At 35.3% G+C, this 27,787-nt stretch overlaps 1 protein-coding gene across 4 annotated transcripts; it reads left to right on the forward strand.

The window, feature by feature from the left end:
* Positions 1-129: 129 nt before the first annotated feature.
* LOC135686739 (uncharacterized) lies at positions 130-27,787 on the forward strand. Of its 4 annotated transcripts, XM_065203046.2 has the most exons (31): positions 131-649; positions 2,333-2,639; positions 3,461-3,588; positions 4,085-4,157; positions 5,396-5,441; positions 5,731-5,803; positions 6,485-6,631; positions 7,070-7,113; positions 7,751-7,910; positions 8,206-8,523; positions 8,652-8,779; positions 9,890-10,118; positions 10,576-10,671; positions 11,021-11,068; positions 11,295-11,357; positions 12,222-12,377; positions 12,785-12,910; positions 13,366-13,458; positions 13,868-13,927; positions 14,211-14,294; positions 14,578-14,652; positions 15,298-15,381; positions 16,898-17,164; positions 19,221-19,301; positions 20,467-20,562; positions 21,300-21,341; positions 21,561-21,620; positions 23,660-23,725; positions 25,129-25,194; positions 26,048-26,125; positions 26,915-27,787. In XM_065203046.2, the coding sequence occupies exons 1-31, from the start codon at positions 290-292 to the stop codon at positions 26,954-26,956; spliced, it is 3,696 nt and encodes a 1,231-aa protein (XP_065059118.2). In that variant the 5' UTR covers positions 131-289; the 3' UTR covers positions 26,957-27,787. The 4 variants fall into 4 exon arrangements, with proteins under 4 accessions (XP_065059133.2, XP_065059118.2, XP_065059125.2 ...); XM_065203061.2 differs by lacking the exon at positions 19,221-19,301 and having other exon boundaries at positions 130-649; XM_065203053.2 differs by lacking the exon at positions 23,660-23,725.

Below are 27,787 nucleotides of genomic sequence, written 5' to 3' on the forward strand. Positions count from 1 at the left end.
GAAGAAAGCATGTCCACTCTTGTTACGTCACACTTGTACCCTACTGGTTCCAATTAAATAGGTCTTATTCATACGAGGCTGTTAATTGTGATTGGTTTGAACAATCTCATTGTGCCACGTGCAATTTCCTTTTGTGATCGATAGAATGATAGACATCTATGTTGTTGGAAGGGTTGCACGTCAAGTAGAAGCTGTTCCGAGAAGGCTTGATGATTTTGCTCTAGCACGGGATATCCAGATAAAGTAATAAGGACTTTCGCTAAGAATATCAACCAGTTTGCTGAGCACAATGATTGAAGTTATTGGGAACAACGGGTTATATGTCGTGTTGGCAATTGTGGTCATAGCGGTTGCCTCGCTTTTTGGCCTAGTTGTCTTTGTCAGCAAAGAAGAGAAATTTGAAGATGTTATTGCAGCCCAAAAGAAAGAGCAAGAGGCTTTGATCCAGTCACTTAATTCAACAGCAGCAAAACCATCAAAATCAAAGAAGAAATGGCAGAAAATCAAAAAGGAGAAATCAGTAAAAGCCCAAGAGAGAAAGGACGAGCCTGAGGCCACAGAAGAGTTAGGCCCAAGTGAAGACATGATGAACGAGGAAATTGTTCTCGAACAGCTTACAGAGATTGAAATTCCTAAGATTGAAACGGAGGTGATCTCATAATAATTGTTTTTATTGTTTCAGAAACCATTATCTCGTAAGGAGGTCGTTAAGGTGGGCTATATTGACAATGATACGTGTACTCTATCTAAAGGAGCATAGGAATTGAGCAACACACTGGACAGAGGTTGAAGTGCATTCCCCATTTATTTTTGTGTTCGTTTACGCCGCCCTAATTCTGACATCCCAAAAGATAGAAGGGCAATTTGCAGTAGTACTAAAACGTCTTTCAAACCCTTATAGTCGTTTTAAGATTGTGTAGTGTATTGAAAACTATCCAAAAACTACTAAAAGACCACATGTCGTAAAACCAAAACACGTCTGATCTTGTCTTCGTGTAACAAATTCAACGCAACACATTTTGACAAGAAATCACTTGGTGCATTTTTCAAACCTAAATGGCAGATAAAGTTCAATTTGTATTACTATGATTCCTATGACTAAAACAAAGTCACATGGTGTGAATAATCCTAGAAACAGAATCCCTTAATGGAATATGGTCATGGGATTACTGTGAACTAAAAATGACTGTCTATAGAAAATATGACTTTGTTAGGATTATCTGTTTAACTGAATTTGCACATGTTAAAGTATCACTATTCAAAATCTTAAACATATCAACTGTTTACCAATGGAAGTTTTCAAGTGTTGCTCATATGGTTGTTTCAAAGTATATTGTCTGTTTTTCACAAAATGGTCAGAAATTGTCTCCTCAGTATCTCCTAAAGATCATGTATCAAGTATCTTTTTTCATGTCTCTTTTATTCAATGTGGAAATATAGGTAATGTCATTAGGCATAATTGAGGCAGCACACTTGAAACTGGGTGTGGCATTATTTATATTAATATTTATATAGACATGCCCTAAAAAATTCAGCATCACTTGCTAACATTTATGCAATTTCTTCACTGAATATAAGTGCCTGTACCTTAAAGATGCAAAAATTTCTGATCACAAAAAAGAGAAAGTGACGGATTATGACACTGCTTCTTCTAATAATTTAAAGGCAAGGGAGAATAGAACAAACATTTTTTATACTTCAAATACATGATTTGCAAGATTCTTTTTTTAAAAAACTTTGAAAAGAATCTCTTTGAAAATCTTTGAATTTTTAAAATGATTTTTTGAGTTCACAATCATTATTAATTTTTTTAATTTTGCTCCATTTTAAATTTGTTCAAATGTGTATATTGTGTTGCTAGTGAAGCATTGTGAATTCAAATCCAAAACAGAATCACTTTGATCCCCTGTATATGAAAGCAAAGTAGCATGTATGCATTGGACCTAAATGGGTGGATCTGTCTAAACATTGTTAGGTTTCTTTATGTCATTATTCTCAATTTGTTGTAAACAAATGAGATTAGAATGAATGTGGGTGCTGAAAATTTAATAGTTTGAAAAGCAAAGGTTAAATTGTTATGGTTTCATTAGCAATATGAACCCTCAGCTGAATAGAAAAGAAATTGGTTTGAAAATATTTGTCTTTGTACCGAAGCTAATATGTTGAGTCTCTTGCTGGCCAACCACCTTTTTGTTTTATGGCAATTATTAGCCTACACAAAAAACTTCCAAGAGTGCCTGCAAGGGCAGTAGGCAGTAACCAATGTAAAAATTGATTAAATTTCTATTTGATTTCAAGATTGCTATGTTTTAGTCATATCTGATTTTTACAGGATATTTCAAAAGCTCCAAAGAAAACAAAAGGAAAAGAGAAGAAGAAGAAGCAAAAGGTAGCCGATGACAGTTCTAACCAAAAACCGATAGTCCCTGTTGAAGAAAAAATTGTTGAGGCAGTTGAAGAAGTGGTTGAAGCTGTTCAAGAGGTTGGAGAGTTAGAGACCGTCCCTGAATCTGCCTTCTTACAGCAAGCAGTTGAAGAAATTCCAAAAGAACTACTTGTATTGCAAGAACAAAAACAAACTGAAGCCCCTGTTTCCCAGAAGAAAGCCAAGAGCAAGAAGGCAAAACCTCAGGTCACAGGTATGCTCATCTTCAATTAAAAAGTAAGAGTAATGTTGGATCAGGCTGTTTAAATAAGATGAACAGCAATGGCATACATGGCAACTCTAAATTGCAACCCTGAAAGTCAAATAAACAAGACAAATATTCTTGCTGCAAATGTCTGACTGTGTATCAACAGGCCTGGCCGTTTAAGGAGAGCTATATTTCTTGTTCTTCTCCAGGTTATTGCATAGCAGAATCAATACTCAGTGAGTAAAACAAATACAGAGCAGTTTGAAAGGAGCCTCTGTCATCCTGAACACAAAACATTTGCACTGAAAAATAATAAACTTTAAGAAAGGACCAGCTGTTGAATAAGAAAATTTGAAAAACTTTGAAGTGAAGCTATTTTTGGAAATAGGAATCTTGGAAATAAAAAAGGGGATGTTCTTACCAATCATATGGCCTACCTTGGGAGCCTACACTTGAAGGGTACTTTAAATAAAGAATAGAATAGTTCTTACCAATCATATGGCCTAGCCTTTTACATGTGACTTGTACCAATCTGTCTATTTTCATTGATTCTGCCAAGTCACATGTGTTGACTTTGATTTATATACTATATAAAAAGCCTTACCCTATACAATTATTCCTGTTGGGGACTTGCTATGAACTAATATTCCAATGGTGAAACCCAAATCTGCCACAATCTGTTGATAAGGGCAGGATCTTGAAAAAGTATCCACCAAGAAATTTGATAATATCTTCTCAACTATGACTAGTATAAGTAACCCAGAGTATTGTCTGAGTTAAGAACCACAAACAGCATGAAAAATGTTATGATATATCTTGTATTCTAGCTGGTGGAGATTCCACTGTAAAGAGGATTGCAAATGATGTTGAGAAGGCTCAACTTACTAATGATGATGTTCAAAAGTTGATTGATACTTTGCTAGACAAGCAGAATGAGTTACAACAGTGGCAAAAGGTTTTTATGTTATATAGCTTCTTATTTAGCAGTTTTTTGTGTCAGGTTATTCAATAAACAATAATGCATTGAGCTCAAGTAAAGAATTGTGTTTGCCTATCATATTTATGGTTGCATTGCTTTTGTTTTGTTGAGCAGCATGGATTTGCTTGTAAACACCTGATGCTCCATTTTTCATTTATGTTTATAATTCTGTTCATTTATGTTTACATTTATGTTTTCAAGCATTTCTATTTGACAGATGATACTGTGAAATTCTATACACAAGACAGGCTGAGGGTCCTGGTTTCCTATTTACTTGTCTGCCTATAATATCATTAAGTGTTATATGGACACATTACCTTTAAGTGTAAACAATTTGACATTTTAATCAGTTAAATATTAGTCTGATCAGCTATGCTGAAAGTTCTTCTGAGGACATTTCAAACTTTTAAGTGATAGGTTAAAGGAGTGTATGTTCTACGTTCCACTCAATTCATGTTTTCTCTTTCTAAAGCCAAATCAGAAAGCTGATCCAATGGATGAGCTAAAGAAAAGAGTGAATGATCTTGAGCTACAGCTCAGTGAAGGTAGGTTAGCTAAACTAATTTTTGAACAGCAGCTATGTCTTAGTTGCTGCTTTAAAGGCCTCTCCAGCCAAATTTTGCACTTGCATTTCATTGGCTTATCTAAAGGAGTTTAACCTGCTGATCACGAATTCGTTATTTGTTTTTGATATTTTTTACAGTTTGTGAGGTATAAGCTCTTGCATTTCGATAATTGAATTGAATTATAAAACCGACAAAAACTTTTCAGTTTGGTGACACTGTGCAATTTTGACGTCACTGTGCATTTTGTTAGTCTCGCCTCAAACCGAATTGAACGATGGCGATTCGCAAATTGATTGTACTCTCAGTTCTGTTCGACCGGCCTTTAGTTTGAGCATTTCAGACACCAATTCTGAAGCCTTGTTCATCGTTTCTGGAGTTTCATCACCATTGTTCATCGAAGTTGTTCTAGAGAACAATTGTAGTGTCAATTTCGATTAATTATACGTGAGGGAAGAGCTGGAACAGGAAGCCATAGCTTTGTTGGCCTGTACAGGTGATCAAAACAAAGTCTTGACACAGCATGGACACATTCCGACCCGCAGACTTATTATTTTTGGATCCTAAAAAGCTCCTGCTGTAGATTTAGATGTAGTTATCAACGCATGACTATGACTCCTTCACGACTCGGTGGAAGACATACGAAATTCATGGCGAATGAGAGCCGCACATTGTGACGTCAGAATGTCACCAAACTGATTCGGCTTTTGTCGTTTTTTTCTCAGAAAGGTACAACTTTAAAGCCTTATAACTTCTAAACTAATTGTTGTTTTGCAAAAACAACAACTTTGCCATAATACACGCTCCAGATGCTAACTTTTTAGTCAGTAAAACAAATTTTTTTTTGGCTGGAGAGGCCCTTAAAGTTTCTTTTTCATATCAGCATAATATGTATATAGCTCATAAGATTCAATTGCATATTTTTTTCTAAAGAATGTCACTACCCTTCAGCTGCCTTGTGAAATATATGTACCATTTGCAAGATTTTAGGGTAGCACCATTTTTCTTGAAAATTTCAGCCACTATATGACAACATTACTAAGTGTAACGCAGTGTGAGAAATTGACTGTCTGTATTAAATAGAATTCTGTTATAACAACATCATTTTTTATAATTTATTTGTTTAATTATTTATTATATATATACATTAGTATCTTTATTTTTTATGAAACATGAACATTCTCTTCCTCTTCCTAATGCTTAAATCTTATTTTTTGCAGAGAAGAAGACGTCTCTTTCAGCTGCACATAAAAACAAAGAGCTGAGGTAATTTGAAGACCCATTTCATTTTTTTCAATAGCTCATGCTGCCAGAAAAAGCATCGAGAGAATGGCAACTCAAACATTAAAAATCAAAATTCTGTCTCATGAAAATGTATGCTGCTTGTAATTCCAAGATAATTGTTAGCTTGTTGAATTTATTTATTGTTTTACCATAATTAATATAAAGTTTTTCAGAGAAAGTATTAATATTATAATTTTGGGAGATATTTATTTATTGTTAGCAAATAAGTCCATCTTAGAATCGTAATGTGTAGACATTGTATTGCTTATAGGCAAGAGGTTCAACAAGAGAAGACTCAGCTGCAGAGATTCCAGACACAAGCTAACCAAAAAATATCACAGCAGGTATGAAGGTGCCAATTCGCTTGATGTGAGGGACCCCTTGAATTACAGCTCTGTTAATTTCAAACACTGAAGAGAAAGTGTTGTTGATGGTGATAGGAAAGTCTTCCAGATACATCATCAAAAACTCCCAAATATTGTGTTTACTTTTTGCGACCACCCCTTGGATTTTTGCATGTTTATCTTGAAATGCGTTCACTTCATAGTCTTGGAAAGAAATTTCTGCATTTTTTGTGTCCCATTGGAAATTTCGTGATCAAAGGATGGTCCTCGAACACCCTTTGGCTTAAAGTTGATAATTTTAACAAAACATTACATTTCTTTTTTCTAAAGCTTTATTAAAGCTTAAAGATAACGACTTTTGAATCATGAAATTGCCAACTAGATGGAAGTGAAGAGAGCAAGTGGTTGCCTGCCTGTTTAAATGCTTGCAACCAGCACTGATTATTGTTGGCCTAGGGCCAGGAATTTCTGTGACTCAATAATGAGTTAATTAAAAAGGTATTCGTGTCAGAGATCCTACTACTTTCTAGAAATTTGTCTTCATCAACTAAATTTTTACTTTTAGCTAGTTAAATAATTGTAGTTTTGCAATATATTTTGGACTAGTAGAATGTCATGAAAATTTGATAAAATTTACGTAAAGATAATGACCTGTTGATTTAAAATTTTCTTTTGTTTAAGGCTAATGAAATCCAGGCTTTGCAAAAAAGAATGGAAGCTACTCAAGAAAACCATTTACGTGAGATGCAGAATTCTCAAGGACAATTGCAAAAGATGAAAGAGTTACTGGACCAAACACCAGCGGTTGAACTAACAAGGTTGCAAGAGGTAAATCAAATAACAGTTGCTAAGATTGTTTATTTAAATTCTTGTTGCCGAACAACCAGCATAAAATTTCTGTCTCTAAAGCTTTTTGTCAGATGAAGAGGTGTTACGAAAGGTATGACAAAATCTTTCAATTAAGACACTGGTTTTGCAACGGGCAATGATTTTTAGAAGATCCCTTGTGCAATGCTTTAGGAAAGAACTTGCGTTGGGGTAAGTATCATGATGCGAGCTTCAAAATTCAGGCTGATTCGTATTCATGTATTTTTGTGAGCAATTAAGAAAAATCTAATTAAAGAAAAAATTACTGTCAGGGTAAATGGAATTAAGGATATCATCCTTGGGAATGTGTCTTTTAAGCAAACTTCCGATTTAGATTTTTCAAAAAGATGTAAGTGGACGTTCTATTTGCATTGTGCTAATTTCTCTTTCCTACTGCAGGAAAGTTCATTATACAACAATGCTTCACTCCGAATCAAACAGTTGTAAGTAAAGATTTAATTTTCTCCCTCTTGTTCTGTTTATAGACATATATTTGTTTTAAAAGGCCTTTCTTACTGTGTTCCGTTCTCAAGTATTTTGGAACCGTTGTAGAAGTGGATAACTGCCTTTGTGGCATTGTTAGAAATTTTCACGGAACATTTAAAAATTTTTTTTTAATTATTACCAACTTACTTCCAGGACTTTCTAACAACATTCAAAATGTTTGCTGTTTATTTGAATGCATATTGCTGCGAATGTTTAAGCCTAAAATCAGTATTACGTCTTACCTTCCTTTGTGGTCATATGATGCTACATCAGAATAAAAGCTGAAAGCTGCTGAGCAAAGTCCATTTTCAAAAAAACAGAAAAGATTTTTAGAGTATTTATGGTCATACACAAAATAGAATATCGAGATCTTATTTACTGTAATCTTAGAGAAACGTTAGAAGCAACTTACAGCAACGTGCCAAGAATTGTCAAGCTCTAGAAATTTTCTTTGTTTGATGATAATCGGTAGAGAGGATATAGCTATTGTTGGATTTATTGTAGAAGAATCATTCGGTTCTTGAGGTTTGATTAAAAGATGCTGTCTAGAGGGATCAAATGACCTCAATTGTTTGCATTTTGCGTTATTCCTAGGACTGATGAGAAAAATGCATTGTTGCAAACGTCAGCAGCTTTAAGAGCAGATCTTGAATCTACACGTGCCAATCTTCAAAATTATCACCAACAGCAGAAACATTATGAAGAAAAGCTTAAGGCTCTTGAAAGTGAAGTGAAAAACTTGCAGCACTCAAAGGTAGGCCATCTAAGGTTTCCCAATGTGTGCTAATAAAAAAAATTCTGAACTTTTTATAGCATTTTGCTGTATGTCCCTACTTGGTAAACTGGCTCCTCTTTGAAGTTCAAATAGATTGTTGTAGATCAGAAGAAAGCCACTCATAATTATTGAGAAATACTTTCAGCTAAAGGGCTAGGTTGGTTTCAAGCTGCTTGAGATTGTTGGACAAGGCTTCTAGAGGCGCTCTTTGCTAGTTGATGCAGTTTCGTAGTAAAGTGTCTTATATCAGGTTTTTTCCTTTCCTTTTTGGTAGGGTGATTCTGAAGCCGTGTACTCGAGCAGGCTGGCTGAAGTTAGCAAGCAGCTGGAACGATCTGAAGCTGAAAACAAGAATCTATCAGATAAACTTCATCAGGCTCATAAGAATTTAGGAGAGACCGAAAAATCCAGACAGGATTTGGTTGAGAAGTTAAATCATGCCGCAAAGGAAACTTCTGGTGGTAAAGAGCACGAACTGAAATTGGTTCAAACTGAAGAAGAACTTGAAAATGTGAAATCTGCCCTTAAAACTGCTGTAGATAAAGTAAAGCACTTTGAAGAAACTGAAGCAAAGAATTCTGAACTCTTGAAGGTAACAAAATAATTGAATGCTCTCATCATCTGTCTAAAATGTTTTACTTTGCAGAAACTTTTGGGTAATGTTTTGTGACTGCTCTTTTTGTTTTAAAAGCTTATATAACCTGAACTATTTCTTTACAGAAATTGGCTGATGAGAAAATTGAGCTACAGGAAAAACTGAAAAGGGATGAGATTATTATTGTTGAAAAACAGCAGTCAAATGGAGATGTGGCAGATTCAGGTGTTTCACAACAGGAGCACATGCAACTGTGAGTTTTATGAAATTATCGCTTCTAAAAAGCACCCGAATTTCCTTTGCGAAACAAAGAACGATCAGTATAAAATCACGCCTTATATGTCTTTGAGCATACAAAAGTAAGTGTTTTATCCTATGTATTATGTTCTGTGTCGCAGGTAGTACACAAGAAAATGTACGTTTAGTAGGAACGTAACAAAGCATATATCAAAGCGTACATTCTTACAGCATGGTTCTCTAATCAGCTAATTATTCTAATTAATGCAATGGTAAATTAATATATGCATAAATCACAACATTACATCTCCCCCTAGCTTGAATTTAAAGTCCAGTTGTCTAAATTCTAATGATTACAAAAATGTTGGTAGCAAGAAATTAATGTTCACAAATACTACAATTTAATCTAACGATCATAAATTTTTTGTCCACATCCTTTTACTTGCCTTCTAATTCTACGTGGATTTCGATGTTCAAAATTCATTTCTTCGTAGGAACGTAACAGAACATATATCAAAGCGTGCATTCTTACAGCATGGTTCTCTAATTAGCTAATTATTCTAATTAATGTAGTGGTAAATTAATATGTGCATAAATCACAACATTACACTATGTAGATCTACGCAGTGTTTGCCAGTGATAAATAAATTCCCGGGGGAAGTATTAGTTTAATTCATCTTGAAGTCACAGTCTGTTCTGTCGATTCTCAGCTATCTGTTTCAAATTACTAAGCCTTTTTTTAGATAATATTCAATCATCATGCCATGCTTTTTTTTAAAAAACGCGATCAGTTCTTTTGGACATCCGGCAAATACCTCTTGCATTGTGTTTTAAAACACGACCTTGCACCTTAGATATCTCTCTCAAGCTACTTAGCTAACTCTTTAATTCTGGTAGTCGTCAGTGTTGTAGCCTCTTCTGCTAAGTAAAACTAAGAATAGTTTTCATAGAAATGTATTTCGAATTTATTTTCCGGGAGAAAGAATGAACTGCTAGAAAGAATGGAATTCGTCCTATCTTTACACAAAATTGCTAAGGTACTGCTATTTCCTAAATTGATTTTTCAATAGGATATAAGCTGTATCTTACTTTTCGCCATTCACATTTAAATTATGTTTGTTTCCAGAATAACAGAAAAAGATAAAGTGATATCGGAACTCAAAGAAGATGTCAAGTCAACAAAGGAGGAGCTTGAAAGACTCGCCAAGGTGCTGGAACAGGAAAAGCACGAAAAGGACGAAAATGTGAAAACATTGCAGGAGAAATTGCAGAACCAGGAAGAGGCCATTGCAGAGCAGAAAAAAGAAAACAAGAAAATGGAAGAAGTTGTCGAGATGTCAAAAAGTAAGAATAATGTAAGTCGATCGGCATCGGGATGTATTTTCTGCTTATTTTTGGACATTAACCGACCTTGATACTCTGACGAGTGTCGGACGAAAAGCACTTTCGTGTGATATGTTTTCGCTCTTCCGTGCTTTTTTGATTTTGCGGTACTTAAGGCTTATTCAGTATATATAAAATGATGTAAATAGTTATCACCTGGTCGTTTTTTACATTTTTGCCATAAAAGGCGGATGGTTTTTTTATGGGTATGATGAAAAGTATGATTATTTTTTATATTCTGCAAGACTGACAGCTGGAATATTTCATAATCTTTTTTATACGTTTGGCTAGGACCTCTAATTCGTATACATTACTTCATATTACTCGCATCTAACCTAGAGTTTGATGTATCTTGGTAGAGAACTATAATTTTCTCTGTATCCTTTGACTCAAGGCAGTATCCAGTAATGGGTTATATTTGATTTCCAGGATTTGCGAGAAAAGAATTGGAAAGCAATGGATGCTTTGTCAACAACTGAAGCTAACTGCAAGAAAAAGCTGAACGAGAACCAAGAAAGAGTATTTGTAAGTTAACGAGAATAACTTTCGATCTAAAGAAAGGCTACAGGTTTAGTGTCACATGGAGATGTTATCCTTTAAGCAGCATGGCTAAATATATATATATAGCTTTTATAGATAATCAATGATTTGTACGTTCAGCGTGTTGTACGTCGATTTTGTAGATGGATGTCTTAATTTTTGCTCATTACGCATTTTTATATATCGTTTCATTGAGTGAGTATGTTTGGAGAAGAGTACGTTTCACTGCTGTTTGGAGAACCATTCCAGTTATTTAACTCCATATAAGTATTTCTGCTGAAACAGTGAAGATGTTTATGAGAAGAATATACTAAGAGCTGCCTTCTTCCTGCAGAAAATGTTGAAGAAAATTCGCCCGGAGATAAAGCTCGAAAAAGATAAGGTAGGATTTGCTCGAATTTTTCATTGTCAATTTTCTAATAATCTGTATCAAGTAAAAGGATAAGACATGTATCAAAAAAATGTTGTCCTTAGCAGTGGAGTTATTTTATATACATGATTCCAAGAAAAACGTCACATTACATATTTAGTCATATAGAAATCATTCTTTTGATTCTAAATTACCTTGTAAATGACACACTCTGATATTATTTCTCGCTTGTTCCCAGCCTCTTCCAGATGTCCTTTCATCCTTCGAAGAAGAGTTTTTAAAATCTGATAAGAAAAAAAGGGTGAGTATTCAAAGTTACAATTGGTTGAAAAGTATGACAGGTTAAATGAAACTTGCTAGGCTTGTTATTTAATTATCACTACTTCGTAGGATAATTTCTTAATATAAGTAGTATAAGTTACACTTTTTGTATTTGACTGCGCCAAAGGTTTACTTCAATAACTAATGATCGTAAATTTTTCTTGATAATAGTATACTATATTCTTGATTCAAACTTTTTGAAAGTAATGGTATTTGGAAAAGTAAAATAATAGTTGTAAATTTATCCAATTTCTTTATAATAGTATAAGTGATAGAAATGCTATTAGAAAGAGTAGCGGGCTAGATGATATTGATGATAATAGCAGTAAATTTACCTAATTTTTTACTATAGTATTATTTCTAGTGTTTGCGTAAAAAATTGTAATAGGTTATGTATTTTCGATAATGATTGTTGTAAATTTACCAAAATTTTTTGTTATAGTGTTTTAGTAACAGTGTTGCCAATAGAAATATTAACAGGATTTAAAAACTGTACTGAATTTACCAATAATTCTTAATAACAATATTATTGAGAATTCTTCTGATCAGTATTGAGCGTAAAGTCAATATTAAGGTTGATGATTACCACTTCAATCCTACTTAAAGACTCATTGCTAACAATGAGCCATTGCGCTACGTAAGCATCCCATAATGCATTTTTAGACTGTCTAAAATCAATTACTGCCATTGTTTGGACCGTCGCCACGCTCGCAAAGGCCCATTGTTAGCAACGAGTCTTTAATGGAAGAAGCAAGTAATGCGTTCATAGCTCCATCCCAGACACAACTCAGTTATCGATTGCACTTGAACTTGTTTTGTTGATTTGTATCAACATTTTTCATAGTCACGTGATTCTGGATCAAGTAGCAGCTCAGGCAGTGACTCGGACAGTGATTCGGACAGTGGCTCCAAGAGCGTCAAAAAATTGAAGAATGAAAACGAAAATTTAGCGCAAAGCAATAAAAGTCTTGAAAGTAAATTGGCAGATTTAATGAAAGAGGTGAGGCTTGATATTTTTATCTAATCGTTCTTTATTATGCCTATGCTTTATCATCCCATTTCCTTTATGTATTAGGAATACATAATTTTTTGACTTGGTCAGCCTTCCGCAGGATTCTCAACTTGTTTTTAATGTAAGGAAACTGTTATCTGAAAATAGAAATATATTGGAAAATGGAAGGCATATTGGTTTTTACATATTATCCTTCTTTCTGCGGAAAACAAGATTTTTGTGAAGTGGCTTATGTTTAAATAAAGTAGCATGAAAGTGGCATGTTTGTGATGTAGTATTACTCGACCACAGAATGCTCGAGCTATTTGATCACAGTTGTAGCCAATTCTATCATGCTTTGTTGCTCAATTTCCTTGTGTTTTTATCAAGTCTTGAATATTTATGATTGTTTTTAGAAATCAACTTTAGAAAAAAATCTTGAAGAGGTTTCTGGAGAGAAGGAACAGCTAAAACAATCTGCAGAAGAAAACAAGAGTGCGAATGTACAAGCCCAATACTACAAAGGCATTCTTGAGCAAACGGTGCGTTTCACAGTTCTGTCATATGAGATACATGTCGATTAGAATTTTGACAAGTGTTGTTTTGCTCTGCTTTTTTAGTCACTTGGCAAAAGTATCCTCGGTGCAGAGAAAAACTAAATTGGTATTATGGCTTAATGTTCAGTTCAGCCATGATACTACTTTTAGAAATATGTCTTTAAATACTTTATATAAATGCTAGCCTTTCACTTCTTTTAATGTCCAACTTTTTAATGTTGTATGAATCTTGCTTGTCAATAATTAAATAATCCTCTGCCTTTTTGCATTCTATGAATGTTGGAGTTTGTATGAATCACTTTTAGTTAATTCTGAATGCTTTTTGTACTCTCAAATTAAAATGACAATAAACACCAACATGTCTGCCATAGATAGAAATAAACAATTTGAAAGCTTCTTTTGCGCCATCATTTTGATGGTTCTGTTGTTATCCATCTTAGGAGGGAATGCTCAAGGAGCTACAGGTTAGCGTCGAGTCACGTGTCTCCAGCTACGAAAGCAAGTTAGAATCAAAAGAATTGGAAATGAAACAGGTATGACGTCATTTTTATGAAATTAGCACGCGTCTCTTAATTGCATTTAAGTTCATATGTTCATTTGATACCTTTGAACATTCATTCGATGCCCAAACGGAAGAGACCCTGACAATGTTTGTTTTCATTACTTTAAAGTGAAAATATCCCAAGAAATAATTATGAAATAATTTTTGTGATCCTTCTTGTAGATAATAGCATTAAGGTATTTTCTTTGGGAAATATTATCCACATAAGAACTGCCATCGTCATTATTAGAAATAGTAATTCAAGATTTCCTTCCCCATGGATCCTACAGAGGGAGGTTGGTCTTTTACAGATAGATTCTGTGTATTTTCTTCTCATAACTGATAAAGGCTCCTAAATCGGGTGTCCGAGAAGGGTGTAAGGATTTTCTTTCTGTCCGCAGGTATCCGAGAAAGTAAAAAGACTTGAAGAAGAGATAAAGAATAATGACGACAAGTCACAGGTAAATAGATGATCCTTTCCAATTGGTGCTCTAGCCCGTTTTGCGTACAGTCTCCTATTAAGAATTCTTCCTGTTTTTTGCTTGATGTTGCAAAAGAATTTATAACGCCTTCTGTGTTGCGAATTTTTGCCTCAACTCTATCAACACCTCAATTGTCAATTGCTGTCTTGTACACCTTCTCTGAAATGTTGATTCAAGATAAAGAAAATCTGCTGGTATTTGTACCATACAAATTTTGGCTATTGGTATCAGTTCATCTAAGCTTTGTTGCCTTTAATTCCAGCTTGAAAAAGACTTGAGCAATATCCAGGCAGAGCTAGATTCAGAGAAGAAAGCTAAACACGAGCTTGAGTCAGAGCTTGAAGAGGTAAATAACCTTATTTTCGATCACCATAGAGCTTTCCAAAATGCCGTGGTTCCACCCAATTTGCCGTCACTTCTTCATTTCTCGGTATCTTTATTGACCAATCAAATCATTACCATCTCCCGAAATCGTGCATTATATTCTGCCAGTTTTTTTGTCGACCTCTTTAAATCACTTTTTCTGGCAAAAGTAAACAAATTTGAAGCCTACTTAACCTGTTTTTATAAGTAATCTTCGGTCATAAATGACATGACGGAAATATGGCTAATGTGTTGCTTATTTATAGGCCAAGAATAGGATTCATTTATTAGAAGAGGTAAACGAACATGGGCACAGTGAGGATAGTATTGGCCTATCTCAGGTGAGTTATCAAAGAAATGCAAAGCTTTATCGCCAGATACTCTCTTTTTTGTTGTTCGAATAATGCTACTGTTCATCGTGCGTATTTCAATCGCACATGTTATTGCTAAGTAGAGTCTAGGACAAAGCCATGTTTAGTTTGTGTAGCTGTAGCAGTTAATGTTTTCTTCTAGGTAATAATAGGCACTATTGCTGTAAGAGCCTGTTCAAATTGTCCAGCCTTTGCACTCTTCTCTGTATTTTGTTATTGTCGACTTCCTTACACAGAAATTGAGACACAAATTTAAACAGAAATCAAGAAACTGTTGTATTTGTTTTTCATGTTTTTCATATCCCTTGTATTTGTTTTTCATGTTGAGTGTTGTCTCTTGGATTTTTAGTGTCAATAAGCCTGCACTCCTTTAGATTTAGAAACCTGTAATTTGTCCTATGATTATGCACCCAAGAGGACGTTCTTATACTAATTCGCAACTCGTTATAACGCATGCACACGCACCAATTCACAAATACACATGCACTCCATTCTCACAGCAACAAGCTGTTGCAACCTACAGTACTAATACTAACGCATCTTCGAGAGTCGCAAGCTTAAAGAGAATTTTGTATTGTCTAGCCCTTGCGTATAACCGTTCTTAATGCATTTTAGGAATCTTTAGATACAAGTGGAAGCGCATCTCCTAAGAAAAAGAAAAGTATACGCCATGCTTTAAGCAAAGCGTTTCGTAAAAAGGTTGGTGCAGAGATAGGCCAGTCAGTTTTTGACGCTGGCCTTAGAATGTCCTTGCTTCGATTTATTTCATTCGGTCGCATTCATAATGATGCGTTATAGCATCCATAAATGGCTCATCCCTTTCAAGGGTCGAGTTACTCAATGTTTTCATTCGTTTCTTTTTAAACGCAAATCACGCCTCCTCCCCGTCTTGAAAAGAATCTTCTCGTGTTTTCAGAGCTCTAGTTTTGAAATTTATTCTATAACTATCTAGCTTACTAACAAACTAAATCCTCTATCCATCCATCCATTGTTTCATTGGCATTTAACAGATTTGTTCATCCATACACCTATAATGGAATCATCATTCAATTTTTCATTCATTAAATTATTCATTCTTCCAATTGTTCATTCATTCATTCAATCATTCATTCATTCATTCGTTCGTTCGTTCATTTATTCCCTTAACCCATTTCATCCATTAATTTGTTCATTCATCCCATTTAGATGACTGCACTGGCTGTGCCGTGTCTGCTTTCATATGTCTTTTCATACCCTTAAATGTGGTTGATTTATAACGCTTGAATGTTGACGGTAACATTTTATAACATCTCACTCTGCCCTTTGCCACATACACATTGAATGACTGTAAACAGCGTCATTGTTGCAACACAAACAGGCTGCGTATTTCAAAGAAACAAGTCTCAACCACCCACGGAATCAAATGTGTTTCCTTCTGAGCTATGCTTTCATAGGGAAAGATTGCTGAAATATGTTTTTAAGATGTTAATTCGACTTGTTTTGCATCACCTTGTATCGAATGAAGTATTTATATCAATGTGTTTAAAAATCTTTCGTCTTTTTTGTAAACTGTATTGTATCCATAATGTTTTCAGTTCTTTGTTAACGTTTTGTTGATTTGTTTAAATGGATGAACTGCTTAGATTGTTTACAAAACATTTGTACAACGATTGAAAAATATTTCAAAAATATTTATGGTGATTTTGTGAAGGAAGTTTTATAATACCGTTGAACTAATATATATTCCCATGGCTTTTTTGAATTGATCTCGCCCGGAGGAACAAAGAATTATTTCAGAGTTTGCAAAGAGTTTTAGACTGATGGAGCTCTTCCTCTGGAGATGCCTCTACCGTTTACTGTTTAAGAAAAGCTCAAATTTTCACAGCTGGTAAAAGATTCGTGTTCCCCTAATGACCAACTGCCCAGGTTGTCAAGGGTTGCCATGAATCTTTAAAATTTTCAATAATTCAAATGCCAGTTAATTCATTCTTTACGGGCGGTGGACTTTCATGATACTTAATTTGCAGTTAGCCTTCAAATTCTTACCACTTCACCTTCACCTCTGGTGATTGAAATCAAATAAGGAAGCGGTATTGTGTTACTCGTTGCCTCCGAAGGGCAAGCGACACAGATATTAATATACTTCACCATAAACTAAGTAAATCTATTTAGAAACGGAATGAAATTAAGATTTAGGTGGTTTTTGACACTTCCTTGATTCGCAAATTCCTTTTAGGCTGAAAGTCCTGATGAGCTCAGAAGCAAATTTGCAGCTGCGGAGGAGAATTTAAAAAAATTAGAGGGTGAGAAGAAGGAGCTTCTGGATAAGTTAGGCCAAATTTCAGATTCGTTCAAATCGAAGGAAGAGGAGATCACAAAGCTTAACGAAGGGAAGCAGGCCATAGACAAAGAAATGAAGAAACTGCAAGAGAAACTTAATGCAGTTAAGGATGCAGAAAATGTCTCTGGAAAGAGCGATAAAGAGAAGGACAAAATAATTGCAGTGAGTTAATGTTTATATTTTATCATTGTAACATTGAACTGAAGGAATGTATGTGATCGCAGTGAAAGGCAGTCACTTTGTTGCTTCAACAGCAATTTAAAGATGAATCTTGCGAATAACAATCGATGGATAACAAAAGGCTGCTTCGTCAAACTTTTCTGCCAGGAATAGGCCTGACAATTTTATATTGCAACACAGAGATGGATGCAATTACCAATACAATTATTATTGTTATCTATTTATTTAAAGTAGGCGTATAAAATAGCTACAGAATTAAATCTAATTCAAGCCTACTACAAAGTAAAATTGTTTAAAGAATAAATACTCAAGTGATGGATGCAAAAACTAATATAAATACAGATGCCATATACTTTTGCAATGTTTTTAATATTCTCGATTTCTTGAAATGATTCGATGTTTTGAGGTCAGCTCAGCCCCCCCCCCCCTCCCCCCCTCCCCCCCTCTCCCTCCTCCTGGCCTGAAAATATTGCCTGGTCACAAGTGACTATAGATGTTCTGGCTATCTTGTTGTTTGGAATGCGAGCGGTAAACAGGCAGAGAAGCTTCGATGCACGTGGAAAAGATTAATATGCATCCATTTTGGAATCCATTGACCCAATTTATTTAAGATGGTATACAACAGCCGTTTGACGCTTTCTCCTTGTTTTCCTTCTTGACTCACTGCTAGGCTGCGTTTATATTTGCAATATTAAGAAGATGTCATATATCTGGTTATATGCTACACAGGAACTAACTACCCAGCTGATAACCTGTAACCTTAAATTGCGAGGCATAGACCTCCATATCATGGATCTTTGTCTGCTGTTCGATCCTTCTCTTGTATGCTCAAGCTTCTAATCTTTCAGCCTCAATATCAATTTATAATCCACGCCTGGGCGGTAAATTTGCGTTGACCCTGGTTGTTTTCTTGGCAAGGGGTTTGTCTAGCCTCAAATCTTGTCAACTTTCCTTACACTTCAACGTACATACTAACCACTAACCCAGCTAACTCCATCAATGGAAAAGCTCCTACTGTGATCGCGTAAACTAATCCTTTTTGCTATAATCAATACATTTTTTAGATTAGCGCTCAAACGCCGTCTATTTCATTATTTCATATGCAATTGATAATAGGCTTGAAAGGCTGAGATTTTCTGTCGATTTATGGGTAAAAACTCTGCTATTACAATTAAAGGGTTAAACCGTATTTAAAGTCGACTGAACATTCAAAAGAATAAATTATTCTGAGAAGAAACCTCGTCGCTGTTATTTCCTAACCCGAAAAACTCAAACAATCCCCCCCCCCCCCCCAATACATGATGCAGCTTTCTGTGCCACATTGCAATTAATGTCACAGACAATGCAAGGGTGTTCACTGTTCCATCAAAATGGTAGCTAATACTCTAGTAAATGGTACTACTTTCGATTTCTTGGTATGTATTATCGACCAAGGAAGATTTCCACCAAGTAAGCGTCCCAAATCTCACCCGCCGTCAGCGACGCCGCCGTAATTTTTACCAATGCTGATTAATGTATTAAAAATCCTACGAAAATCATTTTTCTTACCATATTTTCTTGAATAGAAGCGCCGGATTCAATTTTTTTTCGATTCAAAGGTGGCTTCTGTTTTTCCCCGAAAGCATTTCATTTACAAAATTCAAAAATTTGATTGTTGCTCAACCTTATTTACCCAGTTTGCAGAATTACAGGCCTAAGTATGCCACAATGCTCTCGCAAGGTCCCAAATTGATGGTAGTGTGAAGGGCTAAACCGTTGGGCTCCTGTTTAAGGACAGCTTACAGTCAAGTGTGACTTTTATATTTTACTTCGAAAAAGCGTCTTCTTATCGAGGGCGGCTTGTATTAGTAAGCTGTATTTGATAGTTCATAATCCTAAATGTATCATTCACCACATTTGACAGAATTCTTTAAAGGTTGTGTGTAGTCTAAAGTGTATTTAGCATTTGATTTTGATCGCTAACCCCAGCTAACCGCTACGTCATGATCAAAACATGCATGCACAGTCACCCCCATCTCCGTCTTCGTCTGTCCCACAGAAACTGAGGCTAGAAAATGCTGAATTGCTGGATGATCTGCGCGAGGAACGGGATAGAGTTGTTGTCGACGTTGAATCAGTAGTGAGTATGCAATTAATTTGTAAGACACATTCCAAGTCACTGACCAACAGTCACTCAAAAGGCTGCAGTTGTCGTTATACTTTGTCGTTCTATCAACTTCGGTATTGTGTCACATTTCTTTCGCACTATGTTTTGTGACCTGAGTTGTTTTCTATGTAAATATGATCCACACCTTTTGGAGGCAAGGTATGAGAGAATACCGATACTTTGCAAACTTGAAATTGTGCATGGACCTGTAAACGCCTTACTTGCACGTAATCGCCACGTGCTTGTAAATGCACTAGTTACACATAATCGCCTCACTTGCACTCAAACGCTAAACGCCCTTCCTGCACGTAGACATACAAACTGCACATCACCCACACTCCACATTAAACCCCCACACTGCACATAAACACCCCCGCACAAGAATTTCCGCTTGCAGATCCCTCCCCCGATCACTCAGTAGCAATTTTCCTTTATGTCAACCAATAACGTTCTTATGTTTGTATATTTTGCCGTGCACTTTGAAATAAGATGTTTCCTTCGAGCTTGCAAATGTAAATGGGCCTAATAGCATTATAAATTCCTCTTTATTTCTACGAATTCGCTTACAAAGTTGCTAATTTTTCAAGTTCCTGATATATTTGCTTTGACTTTTGTGTTATATTGATTATTGATTGATTATTATTATGTCGGTTGTCAAGTTACTTAACAATATTTATTTTCAATCTTTAAACGTTGAATGTTATCGGTCTGTGTTCCGGTAAGCATCGGCCGTAATACTGATTCGGCAAAGATTGACGACCAAAGACGAAAGTTGCTTATGGTCTTGATGGCTGCAAAGTCACTTTCCTTGCTTCTCCCTCGAGTGGCATTTGCTTTTGTTAGTTACACTTAGAAAATTTCCAAACATTGCTTTTAACCGGTAAGTAAAAGATGACGGCACCTTCCAAGCGTCCACAAAGCCTAGGCTATGGCACTCGATTATGTCCCATAATCGCAAATAGCATATCTATTTGTTGTTTTGATTTAACATGGCTAGCAACAGGATCGGCATGAGTCAAAGAAACTCCTGCAATATGTTTAATTAGTTCAATATAAATTAAAGATCTAAAGCTTATTTGTTGTTTCATTTGATTTTCGCAACTTGAGCTGTTGATGATGACTTTTCGCTCTTGTGCAGGACTCAGAAAAATTAAAATCCGAACTTGAGGTGCTGAAGGACGACTTCGAAAAGGAAAAGAACACCTCCAGCAAATTGAATTCGTCTATTCAAGAGGTAGATTATTTTCTTCTTTTATATCTTTTTTGTTATCTAATCAAACCTTTATCCTTTGTTTCATATTTAGCATTTTGTATTGTAATCAGTTGTTGTATTCTAAAGAAGGAAAACACTTTTATACTTCGTATTTTAGCAGTATTTACCAGACGAGATCTTATTTCTCTCCATCACAACTATTTTTCAAAATTTCCTTGTATACATATCGATATAGTTTCTAGTATTGCAGGTAGCCAGGAAATGACGAGTTTTCTTTTTTTAAGAGCTGTTTTGGTCAAGTTTGAAGAATTTGATTATAAAATCACCTTGTTGGTGGTGACCGTATCCTACCTTGTGATGAATTTATGGCGCCGTTTAGGCTTTTGTGAGAAAATTTTAAGTAATTTAATATCGGGAGTGGTTAGGCCATTAGAGTATGCGAGCTTGAAAAGCGCAAAGCTGCAACCAAAGCCTTTCCACCATAATTCTGCCCTGAATCCTCCAGTCGGAACTCTGTCCAGGGTTCTTTAACCGGAACTTCGTTCAGGGTCTTTCAACCATAACTAGTTCCATTCTTTTGGAACTCGTCCTTTCAAGACAGTTCTTTGGAGGGCTGTTTGATTTCAGAAAACGTTGAGAAGAGCTTGCTTTAATAAGTTTAATTTTCCAGGAATAGAAATTGTGGTTAATTTGTTAGTTTTTGGCAGAATTTATTGTTTCAAATCCACATTTTTCCTTATGGTTACGTTTTATTTTAGCTTGAAGAACAGCTTGAGAAAAAACGGCTAGAGCTGGATCAGGTAATTTTTCAAAAATCGGAACCAGTTTTATCTATTTCATGTCTAATTCACGATTTTTTTATTTATGTAATTTATTGTTAACATGTACTCTGTTCTGGATTTTCAACTTAATTACATTTTTAACAATGCTTTAAATAACGACATCTCGTATTGTTCGCGTCGTGTTTCAACATGATTCGTCAAAATTTTGATTGGTTTTTCTTTTCTTTTTTTTTCTAGCTACAGCAAAAATATAAGGGTGCTGCCGATAAGTTGGTCGTTGCTGAGCAAAGGTCGAAGGTGGGAAAAGAACATTTTTCTTGACATATTTGACAAATAATTAAAACTTATGGCAGAACATGCCCTAATGGAAGGCATCCTAAAGTCTTGCATTCTCTGAACTTTTGTTGTTTTTGTTTTTTTGTTTTTAAAGTTTTGCTGCTCACATGTCGCTTAAATCAGTTACTTTGCGAAAACCCAGAAAAACAGTACAGCCACTCCACTCCCCCTCATGTTGACTAAAGCCAGAGCTTCTTGTACTAACCCCACGTTGCAGAACGTGAATAAAAACTGTAGGGATAGTTTCGTCTGTGATGTTTTCATGGCTTGTTTCTCTTGCTCACGCGACGGAAGTACAAGCATAGAAAGAAAATCCTTGATACCTACATTTCGTCACTAACCTTGAAAGTTTCCATTGAATCAACTAAGTTTTCAAATCGTAAGGCCCGTTTACCAGACTTAATTTTTGAACTAAGTAGCATGACCAAATGATGAAAATCTTTGAAAGAGACTTCGAGATCAAATAAAAAGGGAAAATGGTATGCTTATGGTTATTTAATGGACCTAATTTCATTTATGAAGTTATTGGAAACAGGCAGTCGATTGACCATTTTTGGAAAAAATTATAAGGAAGAATCTTTGGAGATGTTATGGGGGATTTGATTGATAGCATCTGGCGAGATATGTTTTGCATTTGCCTTCATTCACATTGCATACAAATGTAAACAGCCGCGGAGAGATAGAATGATCATTAATTTATTAGGAAACGAAATATGGATTGGGTGAGAGGATTTGATTGGAGGAGAGCACTGCTGAAATGGAAACCATTAAATTCAACATTTCAAGGCTGAACTTCCGAAGGTTTCCCCAGAACATGTCGCTTCAGTTACCTTTCCTAGTAACCACTTTTGATGAAATCCATCATTACTAGTTTTCATTCTTGACCCTTTTAAGTTTAAGACTTTGACCTGCGGAAGTAGAACCAGCCTTTAAATGCGATTTATTGAATTCACATTTTCATACTGTGGTTTTGTCAGAGTAAATGCTTCAATTCCTACAGGCAAAAAATTTTTCAGTTAAGTTTATATAATCCAATTATATACCAGATGTTATCCTTGTCGAATTTATGCCCTAAGTTATTGACACTTTTACCTATTTCTTGGCCCTGTGCGTAGAAAAACAACTGTTACCAGTCCTAAGACTCAAATTTTCAGATCAGTATTCGACGCCAAAGAACCTTTGCTATCAAAAGGCCCCCAAAATATCGCTCCCTGGATATTTTTTCCAGACTGCTTGACGGGTATTGTTAATGCTTTTGATTCATTCCTGGCTGTTGCTTTGTAAATGAACTAATCGAAACTAAAATCTTCTTGTGCTAGTTCAACCGAAAATTTACCGCAGAGTGTTAACTACGAGTATCAGACCACATTGAGGGTAGTTTAGGTCAGAACATTCGTAACATTGTTATTTGTTACTCTAAGTGGGCAAGATAACATCAGCGAGTCACTGTTTCATTATCCTCGTTTGGTAAGCACTTTTGCCACAGCATTTTTTCGCTTATGATTGAAGAACAATTTTATTAGATAAAAAAACCAATGATTAACCAGTTCCCATAACATAAAACACGGGCTTGACACGCTTTCGAGAGAATGATTTCTTCTGAAGAGCATCTACTGAGTAAACTGTTTGATGATTCTCATGCATTCGAGCTGGCTTTCGTTTGCATTTTCATAGTGGCAAATTTTTTGCTTTGACTTCGAGGATAGCCTCACTTTCAGGCTAGCCTTCTTTTGATTTCCAACAGTTGCACTTGATAGCACGCAGCTTTTAACCCTGCTTTTTTCCATCAGATTTTATTTCAAATATTTAAATTTTTTTATCAGCGGCTTCCTGTTTCAACGCTGCCTGTAAACTAACCCAATGTAGTTTATCTTGCCTCTAGTGCAAAAATCTTACACGCACCTGGTTTTTTCCTGCCTTCTCCTTTGACTTAAGTGCATGTCACACTAACAGTGCATTGGGCGTAAAAACGTGCTAACTGAGAATTTTAATCTTTCCAGGAATTAGAATTAGCTGGTCTCACTAAATCAGAACGGATAGAAAAAGAGATAGATGAAGCCATTCAGGTATTTTCCCCCTCTGTGTGATATCTAAAGCTTTAAAGCTGCTTTTAAGAAAATGATTTCCTTTAAAAAGAACAAACTGAAAGAAGAAAAAGATTACTCCCAAATGTTGTCCAGCTTATTGTAAAAATTTTGAAACAAATCCTTGATCTTTTATGGTTTTTCATTCTAAATATCTTAAACAAAATGCTTGTTAGTTCAAGATAGCAGTTAAAGATATTGAATAACTTAATCTGTGATAAATACTAAATAACTAAATAAATTTATCTGTGATATTGGGTAGGCCTGTATTGGGTAAGTAGTTGTGCACTTTGCTCGGGTATTTTCTCTTGTGCCCGTAAATCTGGCAGTTTATGCAATGTTGCAACAAACCCCGTGGAAACCTTATGCCCCACCCACAAATTTATTCTAAATTGCTTTTATATAACTATATGATAAAACAATATTACCTTTTTTTCCAACTTTGATATAACATTAATAGTCAGAGTATTGAGTAATGTTAAATTATAAGAATGTTGAATTATCAGTCTGATAAATAAAATATTCAGTAAATGTAAAGATTTAAACTTTTATTGTTATGATATGATGCTGGACTCTTATCTTAAGGAGGCATTGAATGTGGCAAGCAACTGTCTGTTCTGGTCTTAGTGGGATCAGATGCACTTAAAGCATTGTTATTATTGGCACGCCTAACTTCTTCATACTAACCACTCACTAATAACTCAAATGAGCTTCAGGACAGGCAATTAATCACACTTTCACTTTAGCAACGTTCAAACGTTTTAAGGTAGCGTTCTACGTCGCATTTCAGCTTTGTACCGCGTTATTTAAGGGAGATAAATGTTTTAAAACTTTGAAGATGATTGGCACTGAAAATTGCGTGACTAATTTTTGAAAAAACGAGAATTCAGCATGTATTGAAAAAATGATCTTAAAGGCGCTTCCCAAATGTGTTTAATATGTTTCAATATGAACTTTGAAAATAGCTAGTTGCTTCAAATGAAGAATAATTAACCCGTTTAAGTTAATGAATATTCCTCTTTAAAAGGGGAGAATAATCAACCAGAGTGTATTTCGCCGTAACTCCCAAGTTTCATATCTAATTTCACTATGAAGTGTGTGATTCACCATTTTCCAAGGATGGTTTTTACATAAAGATAGTGGCAAAGCAGAAGAAGAAACTTTGTTCACCCATCCTTTCTCGTTTAGTTCGGGTACCTAAATGCGTTTTCTCTATATTGAAAAGGCCTGAATTCCTAGGCCTATCTTCTTTGCTGGTATAAAGAAAGTTTGCTTTTCTACCAGATGTGCCCCCTCCCCCAGTGCTTGAAAAAAGAACCTTCTATCGTTTTTAATAGTGGTTTTTGTTTTAAAAAGAAGCAAAACCTTCCTGTTTGTTTTTGTAGGGTGATAATTCACCAACGTCACCGCAAAGAAGCGTTGGGACGCCGCTTGTCGACCAGCTGGACGAGGTACTTACTACTTGCTTTTATCCCAGGCTCAAACGAATTTTTATTAATTCTTTAGTTTAAGGTATGCAAGTAAATTACAGTTAAAAATTATAATTGAAATAACTAAATTACTGTTAAAGAGTACGAAATTGTTGAATTACTAACTATAAGAATAATTTTACTGCTTACGTAAAGTGCAAAGATTTAACCGAAGATTTTATGTATGAAATTAAGAGTTGTCCGAAAGTTTTTCACGCTGCAATTTTTTGTATAAACTGTGCATGCGCAATGTAAATTTACTGAAGCAAAAGAAATTAAGTGATCTCTGAATCAGTTTTTTTCCATTAGAAAACCAAACGAAACGAAAGGTTAAAGCCTTTAAACACCCATAAGTCTGCACTATTTTTGTAAACAGATGTACTTCCAAGATAATAGAATGATTAGTCGAAACAGTGACATTGACACGCTCATTGTCTATCAAAAGTTCGCCGTCACATAAAGATCAGTACTGAAAGTTTCTTAAGCTTATCAGATTTTTAGTACACAGAGTTTCTTGAAAAGTTCTCAAGAGTTCAATCACAGTCTTTAAAATATGATGGGCCAATGACCTGGCGTGGCTTTGCTTTAAACATCTAAATGACTGGTCAACATTTGGCCATAAATTTGTTTGTCCGAAGTGTCAAAAATATGTCCGACAATATTTTCACCGAAGTTTATCTGCTGAAAATTGTTCAACTTAATGTATGAGAAGACTTTAAAGGAATTTTGAGATATAATTGAATAAATAATCAATATCAGTTATCGCAAATGCACTATGGAAAATAATATTAAATGCCACAGCTGATAATATTTAAGTAACCGTGTTTTGTTTTAGATAAAACGTCAGCTCACTGATAAGGAGAAACAACTCGACATGGAAAAGCAAGTCAGTCAGCAGCTCCGTGCCCAAGTTGTAAGTGTTTAATTCATGACTTGTTGACGTATTTCTTGTAACAGTATGGCGTGAGAATTTCTTAGAGTAGGAGCCACCATGTTTGTTTTGGTGTTTGTAAAGGGGCTGCTTTTTGGGAAACCTCTAAGGGGGGATACAATACTGAAGCAAGCTTTTAAGCTGTACATTCTGCTACTTTGCGCAGACTGATTTGAATTTGATTCTCTGTTACTCCCAGCTTCCTTCTCATTCTCCTCACACGCCTGTTTGTTTATGAAAATTAGCCTATATTCAACAGTATCAATGATGATCAACTCAACGAGATCATTAACATGAAAGTCAACCCAGGTCGAGTTTCTCCTGGAGCTGAGCTTCACACCATGGTTTTGAGATGTAATTTGTGGTTAATTGACTCTGTTTCAAATAAGATTTCCAGCCCGATGTGAATTTCTTGTCTAGAAGGTGGCCCATTACTTATTTACAATTAAACAAAACAACAGAACATTAGAAACGCCTATTTATAACTTCCTGAATATATAGCTGCAGGTTTGTTAAATCTTACAAGCAAAAATTAAAAACAGTAATAGTCTCGAATTTCGAAAGAAACAAAATTGTCAGCCAGAGATTATTTGTCATCTTGGCTCAAATAAACTTGGACTTATATTGTAGGAATATCCAAGGTTGGTTGGTCTTACGTGGACGATTTTACTATAAAACTCACCCAATTGAATTTTCTCGTGTGAATGTTCTTTTAAGATTGATCGTATGACATTCTTACGCCGACAATATACTGTTTTTGTTTAATTTTAGGCCGCCCTCGCCTCCGATGCAGCCCACGGCACATCTGTTTAGCAAACGGGTCAATATTTGCAGTGATTCTGTAGAATAATTTGATTTTATAATAAATTTGGGATATTAGTTTTTTCTTAGAAATGAAAGTTTTAGTAAATTTCTTATTTGGGTCTCAGAATTAGAACCCCCCCCCCTATCTTCCTTTTAGACTTCCTCCAATGTTTTCTATATTTCTAGGCAACAATAAATGTGAGTTGTTTTAGTGTTCTTCTGTTGGAACTTTGCTTGTCACATACAATACTTTGTCTAAATGCAATTTCGCTTGCAATTGGCTTTCCTTCCCATCGACATTTTGCACTGTATGTTCTGCAATTGTGTGATCCGACATTGTTTTACTTGTTGCGTTTTTGGCTGTTGAAATATTAGTTTGTAATAATTGGCATTGTGGACTCGAATCCGTTGTTAGGTTGTTATCAAATGTGATGATTTTTTCTTTCTTGATTAGACTTGATGCTAATCCCCTTCAGAAAAATTTATCTTCAACATATTCGGTCCTTATTGGCGAAATCGTGAAAGCAAATATTCTCGTAGCCTCATCTAAATTTTTTTCTAATTTATTCGACCAATTTTAGTCTGTAACAGGGCTATTAACGATACAGAACTTCTCAATTGGTTTGAGTTTCCCAATCTGGTTGTCAAGTATTTTTTCTGTTTCATGTGCTGTAGCAGTTGCTTACGTTATTTGTTCTAGTTCAGCACACATAAGATCTTCCATGCAGTGTATCTTGAACAACCCCCCGATATTTCCCAACATCTTACCTTAGCTCCTAATTAGAGTCGTGCTTAATGTAAACAAAGAAATTCAATTTTTCACAAAATACATCAGTTCAA

This window comes from Rhopilema esculentum, chromosome 10 (assembly GCF_057945365.1).
Source record: "Rhopilema esculentum isolate cy_ngs chromosome 10, ASM5794536v1, whole genome shotgun sequence".
In the NCBI taxonomy this organism is placed as follows: Eukaryota; Metazoa; Cnidaria; class Scyphozoa; order Rhizostomeae; family Rhizostomatidae; genus Rhopilema; species Rhopilema esculentum.

What these genes read in the sequence shown, in the direction of transcription:
- LOC135686739 (XM_065203046.2), top strand. Translation starts at nt 290, where the DNA reads ATGATTGAAGTTATTGGGAACAACGGGTTATATGTCGTGTTGGCAATT. An exon ending in TTGTCGACGTTGAATCAGTA is followed by an intron (nt 19,302 to 20,466) that starts GTGAGTATGCAA and finishes GCTCTTGTGCAG; the next exon opens with GACTCAGAAAAATTAAAATC. An exon ending in AGATAGATGAAGCCATTCAG is followed by an intron (nt 23,726 to 25,128) that starts GTATTTTCCCCC and finishes TTGTTTTTGTAG; the next exon opens with GGTGATAATTCACCAACGTC.